At 39.0% G+C, this 19089-nt stretch overlaps 1 protein-coding gene across 1 annotated transcript in view; it reads right to left on the reverse strand.

The window, feature by feature from the left end:
- Nucleotides 1-19089, reverse strand: part of LOC146865704 (uncharacterized) — a 632622-nt gene that overhangs the window by 236717 nt on the left and 376816 nt on the right. The window contains exon 7 of the mRNA XM_085640187.1: nucleotides 9077-9255. Coding sequence (XP_085496313.1) covers nucleotides 9077-9255 — 179 coding nt within the window. The remainder of the gene's footprint in view (nucleotides 1-9076; nucleotides 9256-19089) is intronic.

The raw sequence follows: 19089 nt of genomic DNA on the forward strand, positions 1-19089 counted from the left end.
ACAAGTAACCTAAATCCAAGCTGTTCGAGAACTCCACCCCGCATACCTTCTATGTGGCTCTCCTGAATACATAAGATATCAGCACTCATAGTTTTCAATAGGCTTGCCGCCCTTTGTCATTTAGCTTGGTCGTTGAGCCCACAAATATTGATAGTTATAACTCTAAGCTTTAATGAACCCATAAAAACTGTTTAAGATCCCTTTCCTTCATCATGATCCTACTGTTTCCCTTTTCTATTAACGCCGTCTTAATCTCCTCTTCTCTTCTGTGAGTAATCTGTCCAAAATATCTAAAATCTTTGAAATTTTGTTCCCTCATACATTTTACTTTACTGTGCCATGTTTTGCCCACCCTGTGCCCCAGCCACCCCCCTGAGTCAACCCACCCAACCCCCCACCCGAACCTCCCCTACTACCCAAACAGGCAGATAGGTCTGACAAGACCTATATGCGGCGGTCGATTTCACAGCCTGAGCCGTCCCCCCACCCCCTTGTGTGTAACAAAGCAGACAAACCGAATCCATTTTGAGACCCTATACCCACAGAACATAAGGTAGTTGGTCATGATGTTTCCATAGAAGGGAAATTTAAGGAAGAGTTTCCCCATGTTTTTGGAGGAAATCTAGGATGCTTAAAAGGATATAGTCACAAGATAAAACTTGCACCAGTTTAAGTTCCAGTCTCCTTCAAAGTTCGTAATGTTCCGTTTTCAGTTAGAGAGGAGATGGTTGTTGAATTGAAGAAACTCAAGTCTCAAGGCATAATAGAAGAAGTTGAAGCACCTTTGTGGTTGGCTCCGGTTGTGGCTGCTAGAAAAGCTGATCGCTCGCTGAGATTGTGTGTGGATCTCAGACAACTAAACAAATGTGTTTTGGTGGACAAATATCCTTTACCTAATATTTCTGAGCTTTTAACGTTGGTTGGTGGCGCTAAAATCTTTAGCACCATAGATTTGGCATCCGCCTAGCATTAAATTTTGCTAGATGAGTCATTTAAAGATCTCACTGCCTTTGTCATGCCATTTGTGACTTTTAGATTTGAGAGAATGCCATTTGGGCTTGTGTCGATAGCCTCAGTTTTTCAGCGAGTAATGGAGAACGTTTTGCATGGACTATCTGGAGTTTGTGTTTATGAAGATGATATACTGGTTTATGGGTGTGATGGATGTGAACATGATTCTAGGGTCAGGAATGTTCTGGGCAGGTTAAATTCTCACAATCTAACTGTTAAACTTGAGAAGTACAAGTTTGGTCTTGATAAAATAGACTACTTAGGACACTCTGGGGCAGAAAACTGCCGCTAAAACGGCAATAATGGGCTTGATAATATGCTCTATGGAATTCCAATTGAAGCTCAGGTTAGATGTCCTTCACATCTAACATGGGCTTCAATTGGAATTCACAAGGCGATGTTATCACCTGTCTCTATAATATGCCCCCAAATAACTTGTGATGGTGTGGTACCCAAGTCTGAATTGGTTGATACTATCAAGAATCTTATTCCTCCAGCTTCTAAAGAAGAACTTTTACGTTTCTTAGGTATGGCATAATACTATAACACATTTTTAAGAATTTTGCAGAAAACACATACAATATAAGGAATTTGCTAAAAAAAGGGGGCTAAGTTTGACTGGAATGATGAGTGTTGGAAGGAATTCTGTGAAATAAAATATAAGCTTCCTCAGGCTCCAAAACTACGTAAATTTGATCCATGTAAGACTTCCATCCTTGTCATGGATGCCAGTCTCAAAGGACTGGGTGGTGTCTTATATCAAGGAGGTTTTAGTCCTGAAAACACTATAATGTTTATCTCAAGGAGTCTGAGGGGAGCAGAAACTAGATATTCTGTCATCGAAAGGGAAGCCCTTGCTGTTCATTGGGCAGTTAAAAAATTAAAGAAATTTTTGTGGGGAATGAAAACTTATCATAAACCTTTATTTGAGCTTTTTTCTAACAAAGGGATTGATTTCATATCACCTAGGATTTCAAAATGGGTGGTAAGATTACAAGCCCATGACTTTTGCGTGAAGCATATTCCTGGTTCTGATAATGTGGTCGCTTATGCACATTCAAGATTAGTTCCCATGACTATTACTGTTTCTCATTCTGAAACTGAACAGAATGATTCTTTTCTCAATAAATCTTCTGATTTTGTTTGTGTAATTGTTGGGATGAAGCCTGTCTTGAAGACGAAGTTATTCAAAATGTAATGAATCTCATCTGTTCTGGTTGGTCCAAGAGAGATCAAGGTGGAGCATCTTGTAATGAGTTTTGGTGTGTGAAAGATCAACTGTCCTCTAGTGAGGGGTTGCTTCTGAGAGGGCATAGACTAGTACCTCCTGCCAGTTTACGTGGGGAATTAATGGAACTGGCGCATAAATCTCATTTAGGCATTTCTAAAACAAAAGAAAGGTTACGTTCTAATTATTGGTGGCCTGGTATGGATTTGCAGATTGAACGTCTAGTGAGGGAGTGTATACCATATTCTCTGTGTGAGAAAAAGATGAAGACTAGGACACAACCCGTTGGAGCTCGTACACGCCCTAGTGGACCATGGAAGGACATTGCATTGGACATTTTAGGCCCCATTCAGGGTGAAGGTCTGGTTACTTATGTTATTGTTGTCATAGATCTTTATTCAAGGTGGCCTGAGCTTTGTTTCTATAGAGAGGCGGACACAAAAACTGTAATTAATTTTTTAAAAGACTTGTTTATCAGAGAAGGTTTACCTGAGTCTTTACTTACAGATAATGGTGTACAGCTGGTCTCAAGAGAAATGGAAGAGTTTCTTTTGGGGAGTGGTATTACCCATAAGAAGTGTGCTCTTTATCATCCCAAGACGAATGGTACTGTTGAGAGATTTAATCGAGTCTTAAAAGCGATGATTTAATTGGCAAAGAGTAATTGTGTCTATTGGAAAGAGGAGGTCTTAAAAAGGGTTGGAGTTTACAGATTTACTCCTCACTCGACTACAGGAAAAACACCTTTTCTTCTTTTTCGAGGAAGGGAGGCAGTCACGGTTTTAGAACTACCATGGGTGAATACATTTCTTTCCAGCAAGTGTGCTGACCCCCATTTGTAGGATTGGAAAATGAGAGAAGATGAGAAATGTTTTAAAAGTAAGATTCAATATGATTTGAGACATGCAGTTAAGAAAACTAATGTTAATGTTGGTGATTTGGTTGTGATTTAAAAACCTGGTTGGGGCACTGCTGGATTTAAGTTTACCAAACCCCTGAAAGTTATCAAATTGTTTCACAATGCTGTCAAAACTTCAGATCACAGAGTGCGGAATCTTGGCAGAGTTCTTGTGTACAAGGGAAGGTTGGTGGGATGTGACAGTAATTCTGACAATGTTGGTGACAAGACTGGAGATAACCCAACCGCTATATTCAGTAGAAGGTCTCAAAGATCAACCTGTGCTCCTTCATATTTACAAGACTATGTAGAGTAGACTCCATTATTTTTGCTTGATTGTTATGTTTTACTTACTTTTCATATTTGTTTTTTGTTTGTTTTTCTATTGATGAGGGAGATGTGTGGTATCTTCTGTATTAGTTCCAGAATGCTATAGGCCTGGGTTGTGATTATAATGTATGTTTTCAAATGAGCCAGGAGTTGGACTCCTTTGGGTGGCTGAGGTGTTTATCCTGAACCACTTTTAATAAATACCCAAAAGTTCACTTTGTTTCCTGCCTTAATTTCTGAAGACTGTACATTTCAACAGACTACTTCTGGCTGGTCTTTTTTTAATTCATTCTGTCAGAATCAATTTCAATGAAGATATGGGAAGGTTACATGGTTTGCATCCAAGCAGCATCATAACAGCATCTCCTTAAACAGCACCTTTTTAAATAAGCTTCAGTTGTCGTAGTCTTCCTCTCTTTTTGATAACAATATTGGAATTACATGCATACTCTGTTTGCTTTACAAACAGGGCTTTTATTAGACATGGCTTTGTGATGCATTACTTGCCATCAATCAAGGATGTGGGCTAGTCCAGCTGCATTATGTCCTTTATTATACATTGATTAGATGATCCTGTTATACTCCATATAGTTCTAGTCTTCCCCATCTAGGGGTCGGATCAATCAATTATTCATTACTGCCCTGCCCCTTGTCTGTCCAGAACTCCTTCATGCGTCTTTCTTCTACACAGACGCATTCCAGTATGTCCAATTCCCATGCACACACCAGGGAGATCCTGGAGGATAGCCAATGCATTGCTATTCTACGCTTTCCAGCAACAGGCCTCAGTGGCAAGTTTATATTGGATCTGTTGCTTTTTAGGTTTTGGTATGACACCAAGCAAACAATATTTTATTGTATTCTCACGTCTAATATAAGTTACTCGCTTCACAATCATGGTCACTTCCACTATGTATTCAGCTATAAATCTAAATGTCCAGACCATGTGAAAGAACATGGCATCTCCCCTTCACCCCCTGCATTTAGTACATTAGGAGGGCCAGTTCACGTAAATTTCATGTAGTCTTAGTAGGGTAAAATAAGTATAGTGAACGAATTTGAAATGTGTCAGTTTAAATCTGCCATTGTTTGCTATCCACTGCACCTGGGTGCAAGATGTGTTCCAATCTCTGTCTGTGAGAGGTTCCTGTAGATACCATCTCCGTCTGGGGTTCAGGTGATATAGGGTTCTGCCTGCTTTAAGAGCCTTATACAGGTTCAAAACTAACCTATGCCCATGACTTGCCTCAAGTGTGAGGCAAACACAGGAAGGTCAGTCTTGTTACAAATGACAGTTAAAGGGAAAGGATGGTACTCTAAAGATGATCAGGCCATTTTAATAAATGCTTCATCATTAAAAAGGAGTTATTTAATCTGAATAATATGTTAGCTCATCCCTCTTAAGTTTAAACAATTAGCTGGGATGAGTGGTGAAGCTACCTAAAGAGAAATACAACTAATCACTAACTCTGTCCTGCCTGGTTGGAGACATTACAGAATTCCTGTTACAGTATTCTTCAGGGAATATTTAAGAAATCTGAGGTACACTGTAAGAAGATAATTTTATGAGTTGGGAATTTTTACCAGAAATTTCATCTCACAATGGTAGATCACAAAGCTTATCCCAGATAAGATTTCCACCCCACAAAAAGAAAATAAGCAAGGCAACAAACTAGGGGATGTACCGATAGATTAACCTGAAGGAGACTGAATGGCAATTTAATGAGGATTTACCTGTGTGGACCACATTTATTTCTTTAAGTGTTAAAGCAATTATCGTTTAATTAATGATCAGTATAGAATACTTAGCTCTCTGTCTTTGTATACTGTTATTAAAGAATTTGATTTGTACCATCTCTCAAGGGCAAACATTTCTAAATAACCTAAGAAAGATATGCAATTTGAGAAATATGCACACTTTGAGGAGTTAAGTTTGTTTTTTCATATGGGCACCATGAATTAAGTGTTCAGTAATTAAGTGATTTTGCTTAAGGATGTTGAAAATTAAGGGTGAACCCTACTATATGCAATAATTTGTCAATTCGGGAGAATGTGGGAATTTGTTATGACGAATAACTGTTTCATGGTTGTGACTTATTTGATAAACGCATATGAGAGCTATCCAGGTCCTACATTTCTGATTTGATGGAGGATATAGGGGAATGCAAACATGTACAGCAAAAGGGAGAACCATGAGCTTAGTGAGGCATAATGGTTAACAATATGTAATATTCTTTACAAGAGGAACATGAATGGTTTTTAGATCTTTGCAGCTTGAGCTACAGAGAAGGTGATTTTGCTGCACCAATCTCGGAAAAATCATATAGCTCTCAGTATAAAAAGAGAATTGGACAAGGAGGGTCAAGAGGGTGTTCTCGAGCAGTTCCCTGCACTAATTACTAGTTAGGAATGGAAGAGAGCACTGTGCATCTGAACCCACATTTTAGAAGGATATAGTATGATTAATTCAGACAACCAAATCTTCAATGCATAAAGGCCCCCATGGGGTTTCCAACTGTACTCTAAATACAGAGCTAGGCCATGAAATTTCCTCAGCATTTAAATGCAGCTTCCTGCACACATTAATTTTAGATTTACTGACAACTGTGTGTAGCGATTCTAGTACATTAAAAAGGACAATAACTAACCCAGCAAATTACAGGCTGATAACATTACTTGGTGCAACAGATTCAGTTTTACCAGACAAAAAATTGGAGTTCAGCAATTGAGGGTGGATTTAAGGAAAATAATTATTTTAAAGTTATCAAGGTTGAAGAAATAACATTTATTGCTTCAGTGGCAAAGGTCGGCAGAGAAACATTGCATTCAGCCGTTAATAGAGTTAGCTGGGTAAGTCTGTTGAGGATTCTGAATAGTCCAGATAAAAAAAGTGGAGGGAGGAAGAAGCAGAGATTCATTCAGCTTCCAAGAGGTACTGATTATCTATCAGAAAGGGGGGGATGAACCACAAAAGTCTCAATAGTAGAGTTGCAGAACTTATTGTCTCGGGGACCCTCAACCACACGTTCACAGACTGCGGTGAATGTAATCTCCGCTTAGTGTGGTTCAGTGGATAGCATCATCGTCGGGTCTTGTCATTTGAGTGTCCTGTTCTACAAGTGACATCGAAGCCTCCACCAGGGGGCCTGTCTAGATGTTGACAGTGTTGAGTGGATTAAAATGGTCTCCTATCCTTTGGGTGAATCTTTATTGGGGGGAAAGAATAGGATAGGGATAAGTCTAAAAAAAACAAAGCGGTGTTTAGTGGATGAGTCACTGTTCCACGACACCTATTTGTTGGGTCGACATCTTTCAGCCTGGAACATTCCCTATGGGTCTATGGTCTTCTTTAGGACCAAAGAAATATATATGGAGGCCTTTAACTTCAGGGCTTCCTGGATAGTGTGTTATTAGTGAGTGCAATTGCAAATTATCGTTTGACAAGAAAATACAATTTCACATAAGTGTATTTCCAATCTCCATTGATAGAAAGACGTCACGCTTAAACAACGTACCTCTGTAGTTGTATGAGAATTCCTGTCTCTGGGGAGAACAGAATAGGAGGTTGTCCTGGATTCTGACTGGCATGGTGGCCAGCCCCGGGACTTGGTTGGGCTTGGATGGGTCCAGATGGGCTTGCCTTTGGCACTCCTTCAGCACTTATCCACCTATTTTTATAGTCCTCCATGGATGAAAATAGGAGATAGAAAACAGACTGTCCAGGAGGTTGATGTAACTCTCAGGATTGTGATGGAATCAGTCCCCTTAGAACCAAAAAAAAGACTTCTTCTGAAAAGACTATTGAAAATGGTGCTAAAATAGCCTTGAATCAAAATTTGTATACAAAGATGTGCAAGGAAAAAAGATTGGATTGCCAATTATTGTTCCCATAGCTAGGCTAAGCTGCTGAAAAGTTGAATTTGCCATTATTAAAGCCAGAATTAAGGACAAGTAAATGTTAATAGTTCATAACTTCGAGACACAGTGGGTCTGATTTACAAAGTTACTATGCACAGCTGAGTTCAACATAAGTGTACAAGAAAATGCATATGCCAAAATCACAGCTCTGATTCATAGAATGACGTCTGGCATAATTATAACCTCAAAAATGCCGTTCGCCAATATGGAAATTAAGAAAGATTCTATTTGATTATGGGTGAATACTAAGTTCTTTAGAAGATGGTAGACCTGTATTACATTCAGCAATATTAGAATTTCTCTACAGTGCTCGTATAATTTACCGCAGCCTTTAATATAGGTATATTTACACACTGCCCAGTTACACTACACACACATGTAACAAAGAATGCCAATGTGTCTTGGCTGACTGCAATTTGAAATCATTGGAGTAACACATGGCATAGGAATGTGTTCTGCCATGTAGAAAATCTACTTTTAACATTTGGTAAATTACCTTTCAGTGGACCCTGTATGCACACATGAGTAAGTGCTTAGTGTAAAAATGTGACTACTAAACATTAAAGAAATGTATAACCCCACAAAGGAAAGTTTCCAAAAGCTGTTTGTGACTGACTAGGCTGTTACATTAGCCTTAAGCAGGCCTAAGTGTGAAAAAAGTTGATTTTTACAATTCAGCCCAGGAAAATTGTAGAGTCTTGTTTATAAGTTATTTTTCACTATGTTATCAAAAATCGAATTCAGGAGTATATTTACATGTTTGATATCTGTCGTAGAAAAGTAACTTTTGGAATGAATATGCAGTATTGTGCTGAAATGTACCAGAGCTGCAGTCTACTCTTCAGCTAGAATCTGTAATTAGCATTCCAATTAAATGTGAAATGCTGCCCAGCCAGAGAACAATGTAGACATTTCTAATACCAGGAACATGTGTTCTAATAAAAGCATGGCTACATTGTAGTGGTGTGTCACCTGGGAGAGATCTCTCAAATGAGGATCCAAGTAACATCAATCTTTTCAGCCAGAGATGTCTTTCTGACATATGTCTCTTCTCACAGAAGGAGATGACAGAAGAGGTAAGTGTTTTTTTAATATATTTTGTATTTTTCAACCCCCACCTCCCCGCTGCACCACACCCCGTTCCCTACCAGCCGCCATATGCTTGGTGAAGGAGTTTTAGAAACAGAAAAGTAACAAAGTCCTAAGGTAAAAACAGATCTTGTTCTATTGTAGTTGCCTGACATTGCACCCGAGTCCCTGTCTATCATGAACATAGATTTTCATTGACACTTGCCATTTCTTGATACTTTTGCTTTAAAACTTTCAAAATCTATATCCTCACTTCCCCAAATTAATTTTTAATCATGTAATATCATTTTGTAAATTACATCTTTCCTACATTTTCGGAATTGATTTGGAAATTTTATAGCGCTCTAAACTTTCATGTCAGTTGATACTGCTTTAACATCATATGCATTCCTCTGGGACATTGCCTGCCGCTTGTGCCATAGCTATCAGGGGCTAAACACAGTTTCTCTTGAACTATACTTTGAGATAACCATATTGTATGTATTACATTGCAAGAGGTACCTCCGTCCCAATTTAATCAATCAGATTCTGAGAGCGACAATTTTAGTAATACTTTCTAAAATCATGCAAAAATATAGTTAGAAGATTGTAGTCTTTGTTACCTTTTTCTGCTTGTAGTAATAAAGGCACCCATCATGCTTTAAAACAAACCATCTTTTCCTCCAGCCCTTTAGAATTCCTGAGTGAGTTCGCTTGTGTAGGTACCCACGGCACGTTGGTTTCGGGGTGTTTGGGCAACGACTAATATCTGAGCCAACAACCAAGGCCAGGAGATCAGGACCTGTGAAGCACAATTATTTAACAGTGTTATTTTTATAATTTTGTAATGAAAATAAACTAATAGGCAGAAAAGAAATGTTTATAGAAATGCAAAATACTTTATTTTGCGGATTACTTTTTTTTTTTAATTGGAAAAATGTATGTGAAATGGAGAGTCAGTCTGAGTCAGTTATTGTTTTTCTTGGCTGTGAGCATATTTTGGACACACTTTTCTGAAGTTACAAATGTATCATGATGACATGTACATGGATTCTTGTGTAGGCACTACATTGCATTTAACTTCTTGAAACAAGATTGGGCCTTTTTACACTATGGTTGATTCCTTTCTAAAACAGATTTATGGTTGTAGCTGTGTTTTTTTCTTTATCGGGGTGAATTACTGTTGCATTTTTTCTGCATTACTAGTGGCCTGTTAAAATCCCTGTTTTTTCCCATCTTTGGAATTACTGTTACTGGGCCCATCACAGTTTACAGGTCACACATTATGAGGGTCTAAGTAGTATTGTCTTATTCTAGACCAATGTATGAACTTCTCATGAACTTTCATAAGTAAAACATGCTGACTTAGAGGCATGATTTATAAACGTTTTGTCCACCAGGTAGAGTTTCTAACTCCTACAGATTCCTGAGTAAATCATATCCAAGTTTGAAGTGAGCAACAACTACACATTTAGATGTGTGATTATTTCAGCAGTAATTCAATCTCATTGCAGGAATAAAATACAACAAATCACAGAAATTGATGTGTGACGTAAGCCGACAATAATAATTGCTCACAAGTAATATAGGGGGTAAAGTATCCCCTGCCACACATTAGAAGGATATTGCATGTCACTGAGGAGTTACAGAACATTAAGGATATTTCCAATATCATTATCATGTCCACCAGTGGGTACTTTATCCCATGTAATACATGGTCACACCATCACCTTTCCCACAAACCTCTTAAAAAGCTTGGCGCTTAGTTCTTTCATATGAAAGTGCCAGCATGTTTACAAACATTAAGAACAAAAAATAAAAGCTCTAGTGCAAAATGAAAGATATCAAAAATCTGTTAGATATTTGCGGCAAGCAGTTATTAAAAACAATCATGTTAAACATAGTGTGTATAACATGTTGGTCTCACTATCACCAAATATATGGGATTCTGCAATCCTTGTATAAATGCTCGTCCCTAATTTCTTTATAATCGTCAGCTTGTGATGCACCCAGTTACCGATTATAAAGAAAAACGTCAGAACCCAACTGTACTAAGTTATTACAACTGAGTTCTGACGTCACAATGCCTACTGCCAGAGCCAGAAGCCGCGGTGGAAAGCAGGTCAGGTCATGGAGCAGCTGCTTAAAGCAGCGAAAATGAAAGATTACTTTTCTTACAAGCAATCCATATGCTGCTATATTATAAGAACACGTTTATTTAATTCTTCATGTTCTTCAGCAGGCATTGTGACATCAGAAATCAACTGCAATAACTTAGTACATTTGAGTTCTGATGTCTTTTCTTTATAATCGGTGACTGGGTGTGTCACAAGTTGCCAATTATTATATTGTTATTGTTAGTTGCCTTTTATATAGTACACAATATTGGTAAATACCACATTGTCCACAATGTGTTCAGTTGTTCTACACATACAAAGACAAGAATGGACATCATGCTTCTCTGCTTTACAACATATCAATTCAAGTGGCTGCAACAGAAATATCCTTAGAGTAATAAAACAACTGTTTAAGAGAATTGATATGTGATATTAAAGGTGAACTACAAATACGGTCAACTTTGCTGATACCAAAAGAATAAATGACAGATAAATTGGCATATTTTAAACACTGTTGGTGGTTTCAACTATATATTTAAATTTGGTGATAGTGTCGGGTGTCCGATTTACTGCCTGAATGCACCAGCACAAGGTGGCAATCTGACCAATGCAATATACAAAGAGGACAACCACAACCTCAGAAGAATGCTCTACCAAGCACCTGTTATCATCATTAGATATCACAGTAAAAGCCTTTTTACATCATCAACCCTTTCAATGTTCTAAGTAACTTATTTCTCTCACTCATACCATTCTCAAGAAGAGAAACAAAATTGGGCCTGATTCACAAAAATAAACCTACACTTTTGTGTAAGTTTAGGGTTTTGTGCTATTCACAAGGTATTTTATGAGTAGTATCTTTACGACTGCAGAGTCTTCATGCAAAAAAAGTTAGAACTGTCCTTAGAATTACTCTGCTGGCCTGATGGCTGTAGCTGGTCTAATGTGCCAGGTACAGCTGCCACCTATAATATCTGTTTTGTGTTCCTAACCTTTAGATGCACTTACTAAATTGCTATTAAATATGTTATCTTGAAAGTTACTTTTAAGAATAGATCATATGAGCAGAAAATGTCAAAGTTGAAATGTACCGTTTTCTGAGTTCATTCATGAAGTTTAAGAGGAAAGGTGATTGAGGCTTCTGCAAAGGATGGGTGGAGGTTGTGATTTGTTGTGATTTAAGTATTTTTGGAGTGGAAAAAAGTACTCCCAGTTGGTGTCAGTCTGGGGCCAGGTGGCTGAAATCACCGGCCCAACTGATCAGCTCCACATTGTAGTGCTTGCTATCCCTCATAGGAGCTAGGCTAATTGGCTCAATATACAATATCCTATCTACGCACCCACTGTCCACAGGCATTGCATTGTCATTTCGCTGGGTGGACAGATGTGCAAGGATACACTGTATTGCTTCAACATTCTCAAGTGGAAAAAGAGTGGCATAGAGTTTGTAGGTGCATGACAGCCTGGTCTGTAGTTAGCTTTCTGTAGATCCTCTTCCACACTCGCAGGGGGAAACGCAAGGCTGCACCACATTCTTGTAAATATGGTGCAGCCGTGCGTTTCTGGAGTGGCGGAGTGTGTCGTTGAGTCAAGGAGGCTAACAACACGCTCTGCCACTTCATTGTACACATCTATCCAGGTTTCCTTGCTGTATCAAGTTGCTTGAAAGCTTAGTAAATCGGGCCCTAGTGCTAAATTGTAAAGACAACCGCTAACAGATGTCTCGCTAAAGACAAAAACGTTTTAGTAAATAGAATAGGTAGCGCTTTTGAGTAATAATTGATTCCACCCATATCATCTGTTTTCTGTTTCCAAGAAGAGGTTGTAATCTTGTTATACTTCTTTTCAATTGCTTTTTATTGTTTTATATTTCCGTGCTACTATATTGACAAGCCATCCATAAGCTAGTGACTAGAGCAGTAAACAGGGTATAAACCTGGTCATTGTATCCACTCATATTCATTTCTTCTAGGACCATCTAGAGCGCTTTCAATCAATCAGAACAATAAACTCTAAAACTCAACCCCCTTCCCACACACTCAAAGTTACAGTAGCATGCAGCATTTAGGGACGTTTGTGTGTAAAGCCGCAGTGAAATGTTCAATTAAGGCATGTGAAGAAGAAAAAAACCATAAGATTTCCATCTAAGCTTCTATGTTTTTGGAAAATCCTTATCACTCCGCCCAATCATACTAATGCATCATAACTTCTTCAGCAGCTCCCCCTCCAGACCTTTAGTTTATCTGATTTTGCTTCAACGGCTACTAAAAAAGTCTCCCAGCTTGCCACCATTACTGGACCTGCACCCGACTAACCACAAGCCAGGGCACAGGTCAATTCTGCCGGACACAGCAAAATGAGCCCGCCTGGTCGTTGCCACTGCCCATGCCAGCAGGGGTTGTCATAATCCCTCTAGTTGCAGTCAGGCTGCACTTGGCTGCCCACAATGTCCCAGGGAAAAAGTGGCTCCTCACTGTGTGCTGTGTACACCATATAGTGTAGGTCTGAACTTGTACTGCTTTGTGCATTCAATATGCACTTTTGCATTAGGTATAACTGTGTTCCTGTTCTTCTGTAGGCACATTCAAAAGAGGCATGTCACATAAAGGAGGGCAGGGTCACCTGACTAGCACCTGTTCCATAGTAAAACACATAAGCAATTTTCCTACTTCTTGTTGCAATTTAGGTTTCGTGGTGGTTAGATTATTTTATGCAAATCACAGTTAAATAAATACATCTCAAAACTTGTAAAAGGGCTTATTAATTCATAATGCCATGCACAGAACTCTCCAAGGTGGATCTCCACTGTCAATAAAGAGGGTTGAGAAGACACACAGACCCGATTCTCCATGATATAGAAAAATGACTGTCCCAAAAGGATGCCAGAGCTGCAGATCGGAAGAGAGAAAAATTTGCTTTGTATTTCGTTGGCATTGTAAATAACAAGTAAAAAAAAAGGTCCTAGAAATGTATTGATTTCAAATGCAAAGTGTTGCCCCATGCACAATGTGTTCCTTTCAGTACAACAAAAAGAGAGTTGTGTATGAAGGTAATCGTGAAAAATATAGTGTGATATAGACTGCAGAAATTCAATATGCCTTCCGTTCATATATAAAATATAACATTCGGATGAGAATGCCCTACATTATAGTTACGACCACTAAGCCATAAAAACGAAAAGTTTAAGGTACAGCATATTCCACAAAAAGTATTTTCCAATATCTAGAATAAATGTTAGGGATTAACAATATTGACAAAGTCAATTATAGATTAGAGATAAAATTGGAAGCCCCTGTTCTTCGTCATGTTAAGCGCGGATATCAAGAGCATGACATTTTCTTTTGTTATGAATAAAAACATCGGCGCGATAACATGGGCCCATTCCATAAGTCTCTTTTAGAATATGGTTAAATGGGAGGGTGAAGAGGTTAGGCAAGGGCATTTTACAACTAGCCAGGTGGAACTATCTGTTATGGGTCCCCTAGAGTTGGAAGCCTTGCACTGACCAAATATAGTCCATTACTACCATACTAATTAGAAATAGTCCTCCATCGAGGATGAGCATGATTGATAAGTAATTTGAGGGAGGTTTTCTATAGGGACTATGTCAGAAGCAACTTAAGATGTGATGGAAAACCACTAGTTTTTTCCTTTGTTCAGAAAGCAATTGTCACCACTAAAGATGATGACTGAGGAAGAGATGACTGAAAGATCTTTAATGATTATAGCTGGAGTTCCAAATAGAATGTCCTTATTGCCCCATTAAGTTAAAGTCAACTTTGGTAGATCAGGGACTTCATTTAAAGACTGACGATACACTGAGAGAAAGGGGAATCTTTGGGGTTGACAACTGTGATACTTAGCATTTGAAGCCTACAACAGGAAAGACAAAAACCCTGATCACTAAGAAAGAAATAAAGCCATGCAGGTGGGGGCCCTTTCTTTCTTGTGACTAGGTTGAGACATAAACCAACAAATTGTAGTCCACTATTTCAAAAGCGGCAGAGAAATCCAAGAGTTCCAGAAGCCTCAAACTTCTAATTGACAGCATGGATATGGCCGAGAAACACTGAATTTGGCTAGTGACTCCTTTCTCAAATGACTTGCTAATTGGAGAGAAGTCGTCAATGGGCCTAGAGTTTCCTGTAATGGTGGAACTGGGCTTTTTAACATTTCTTTAACAGAGTTAGACTTTAGGAGGTTCACTCTCTTTGTCCATTGGATGTCACACAGAACACCGGTGATAATAATCTCTATTACTCATCTATAATTCTATATATTCATGATCTATGAGAGGATTACAAAATCTGAATTTCTCAACAATGATCCAACACTAAAAAATATCTATTTACCCTTTTTTATATAAAGACAAGGCAACATCTTGTGTAATTTTTAATAGACCCTGGAACCCCTACAGTTTCCACCTCAGATGCAGTCCTCACTGTCCTGTTGAGTCTTGTGAAGCATAATTCCACCGGGAACACTTCAGTACTCTTGCAACTTAGGTCTTCCAACTGCTAAGCACAACCCTTCAAAAGACTGAAATACCCTGCCCTTTTTGGAGACAACAAACCCAGACCCGAAAGAGAGGCCAATTACCACTCTATCTCATTTCTCTTATTCAAAACAAAATTCTATGCTGTGAAGTCAATGGAGATCGCTACATCTTCGGTGAAAGGAACTACATCCTTCACAGCAGACAATCAGGTGTTAGACCTTTCATCCGAGTATACCTCGACTGAGTTCAGATGAGAGGAGGTCCCTTCATAGAACTTGCTACAGGTCAGTCTCAAGCACCAATACTGTTTGGAAATAAAAAAATAAAAACAATTGAGAGCACAACATAAACCATTTCACTTTCAACACAGCACACATGACAAACTATTATTGACCAATATGGTGGTTTTGATGGGAACTAGGCAATGGAAAATTGACAAGCCAGATTCATAGAGGTCCAGATGTGTTTCCTGTCTGTCTTGGCAACAGGCCTCACTTGCAGGCATCAGACAGTCTTTCTGCCTTACAGTGAGACTCAGAGCGGGGGGTGGTTTACCCCTTCTCTGCCAGCCTATATACGAAAACTATGCACAAAGAACTCCAAATTTCCTTTCACTTGCCAGGGGGATGGCAGCAGTATCTGGGCTCTGGGTCAGCTGGCACCCATAAAACCTTACCAATCCTGGGTATTTCTGAACATTAGAAACCCAGTGGAATCAAAATAATGTGCCTTGCAAGGATCCCAGCTAGTTGTCTTACCCAGAATGCCCTGTGAATGCGAAAACTATGCCTAAAAGCACCCAATTTTCTTTCTCTTTTCATGGGGGATAATTGCAACTTTTGGGCCCGGGCTCATCTGGCACCTACAGAACACAAGCAATCCTTGGCATTTCTGAAACTATCAAAATAAACGGAAACAAGGGTAATGTGGCGCATGGGTCCTACATGTTTTCTTACCATGAATGCCCTGTGACTGCCAAAACTTTGGGCCTGATTTACATTTTGGCAGTTGGCCTGTCCTGCGCCAGGTCGATGGAGTAATTTACTCTGCTACCCTGGCATAGGTTTAGATGGGCAATTTAGAAATTCCCGCTGGACCAACGAACATTTCTAGCATTGGCAGGAAGTGTCATAGTGGTGGTTCCTGTCAATGCTTTGCAATTGTGCCGTACGATCAAGATTTTCTTTTTGTAAAATGAAAAAAACAATGCCCCTCTCTCCATAGGGGTTTCCCCCTCAACCCCCTCCTGTGGCGAGGGGGCATTGAGAACTTTTCAAAGCCCGTTACTGTCAAGTTTTTCCTGCTGGTGATGGGCATTAAAGAACAGCTTTATGTCCACCCAGCTAAATTAGGTTGGTGGACATATCGCCAAACCTCCAGTGGCCCTTACAGCATTGGGCCATCATAGAAGTTTGACCACGGCAGAGATGGAGTAGTCTCAGCCGGTGTCAAACTATGGTCTTCCCTAATTTAAATCAGGAGAGTGGCCTTTAGTCTTGGCGGAGAGGGAACACTGTCGTTGTTCCGACAGAGTTCCCTCTTCGTCAGGAATTGCATTGGGCCCTATACCTGAGAACTCCCAATTTCCTCTCTCTTTCCACAGGCTGCAACCTTTGGACCTGAAGATGGCTGGCACCCAGGGAACCCTGAAAATATTGGCCATTTCTGAAAACTAGAAATACAAGAGAATCCAAGCTGGTGTGGGTTGCTTGGATCACAGCATGTTTTCTTACCTGAAATATCCAGGTGTCACAGTATGGGTCGAAACCACAATTTCCCCATAGTTTTAATTGTTAAAATTCTCTGGCACTTTCACCCAATGACAAAACCTTTACAAGTTTGTATTTCCACTTGTCTCTCATGGAATTTGGTTCCAACATGTGTGGGTGGGTACAAGACATGTGACAGCATTGGCCTGAATGTTAACCATGTTTGACACTACACTAACTTTACATTACATTACCCACATTTTGGCCAGTCCCTGTTCAGTATGATAGGCCAACTCACAAATGTGGAGTTCAATTTTCACCAGGAGAAGTGAAGTGAAGCGTGGGAATGCAGGACAATAGGAATTTTATTGTAGGTTGCAATTTCTGCCATGCTCTGCCAGGCAAAAATGCACTGAAATGTTGAAATTAATTGGGCAAGTAAAAGTGATCAGATCCACTTAAGCCACACATCCCTGGACCCCCTTCGTGGCTATATAAATGTGATGAAGTTGTGTGATTTAATCCTAAGTTTGACATTTGCAAGATGCTCTGGTTAAGAAAATTCAGTGGGATCCAAGCAAGCCACACCACCTTGGACTTACACGGGTGTCTAGTTTTCAAATATGTCTGGTCTTGGTTGGTTTCTCTGGGTACTGGCCAACCCCATGCATAAATACAGCAGCTACCCACATCACCACATTGGTTGAAATTCAAATGAACAATCATGGTGTTCCCACATTGCCGTTTGGGGCATTTCCTTTTGCAGAAGATAGGCTCATCCACACAAGTAGAGCACTGCTTTTGTTAGCAAAAGCATAGGAATGCTGGGTAGTAGGAATCCCACCAGATTCCAGAATGTCCCCCCACAGAATCATGAAGAAAGTCTCTGAATGTAGCCAGAGTATTACATTTGCAGGGTATTTTTGGGTAAGAAAGAGTAGTGTGATCCATGAAAGCAATGCTAGCCAGGAAATCCACAGATCTCTACTTTTTTTCAAATATCTGGGGTTGTCAGTTTCCACTGGGTGCCAGTCAACCATAGTCTCAAATACCACAGCTTTCCCAGAACGATAATCAATATAACTCACATCAAGCATTTTGAAGCATTCCTGGTGTTTTTTGGGCATTTCCAGTCCTGTGCAATATGTCCAATAACACATCTGAGGTACATTTTTTATTAGAAGAGTGTGACTATAGAAGAGCAGGGCATTTGTTATCATGTACTAAATGTCATTACATATTTGTCTTCCAAAGGTAAGTCGGAGTGCACAAAAGAACACATTTTGTAAAAAGCCCTTAGAATCACCTGATATTATGGGGAAAAGTTCAAAGTAGATACCCCATTTTCTAAAGTCAGATTCTTGGGCACGTTTCAAAAATGCATAACGTTCCTTCATACAATTTTTTTATTCATTAGATTCTACCTTATTAATTGATTCACAGTCAAAACACAATAACAAAATCATTATAAACTGCAGTTCAGTTGATGACTAGGTATGAAGAATTTTGACAAACAACAAACTCTTTATATTTCTGAAAGGGGAAGGTGTGATGCATGTTAAAGAATGAGTCGAGTCCCGCAAATACAGATGAAAACATTGTCATCTATTTCCATTTTTTACTACTTACCTTACACTATTTTTTTATTTCATGATTATGTCTTTAGGAAACCATGAGCTATATACACAAATTACCCCTTGCTGAACTCAGATGTTTGTCTACTTTTCTGAAAAGCGCAACTTCCAAGTTTCACCCCTTGGTTTCACACCTCTTTCTCACCACAAATTGCAAGTAGAAACCACAAAAATTAGAAAATAGTGACCCTCACTTAGAAAATTAAAAAAATTAAAAAAACTGTGGTGAAGAAAATTACTTTTCTACAACTTAGCCTGTTTTGGAAAGCTGTGAAGAGTTTACAATTCTCACAGCAAACCTTTTGTTGATGCAGATTTATTAATAAATAAACTTTCTTGCACATTACCCTTTTCCATTTAAAAATAAATAAATAAATAATAATAATAATAATTATAATAATAATGTTGCCATATTTTTGCCATTTTCTTTGGTCAGTCAGTCAGTCAAAGAACTTTATTCGGTCATTGTGACCATCAAAGTGCAGAGAAGTACAAAACAGTGGATTCACCATCGCATACATTGCCATAATTCATTCTGCAGACAAAAGTTAATTGACAGATTAAAATGTATAAACTTCATAATAAACAGTTAAAAATGGAATGTAGGGTAGCGAGTAAGCCGAATAAGAGGCTCACACATAATGGAACCCTAGGAAGATTACTTAAAAGTGCAAGTGT

Source organism: Triturus cristatus, chromosome 2_1, assembly GCF_964204655.1.
Source record: "Triturus cristatus chromosome 2_1, aTriCri1.1, whole genome shotgun sequence".
Taxonomy (NCBI): domain Eukaryota; kingdom Metazoa; phylum Chordata; class Amphibia; order Caudata; family Salamandridae; genus Triturus; species Triturus cristatus.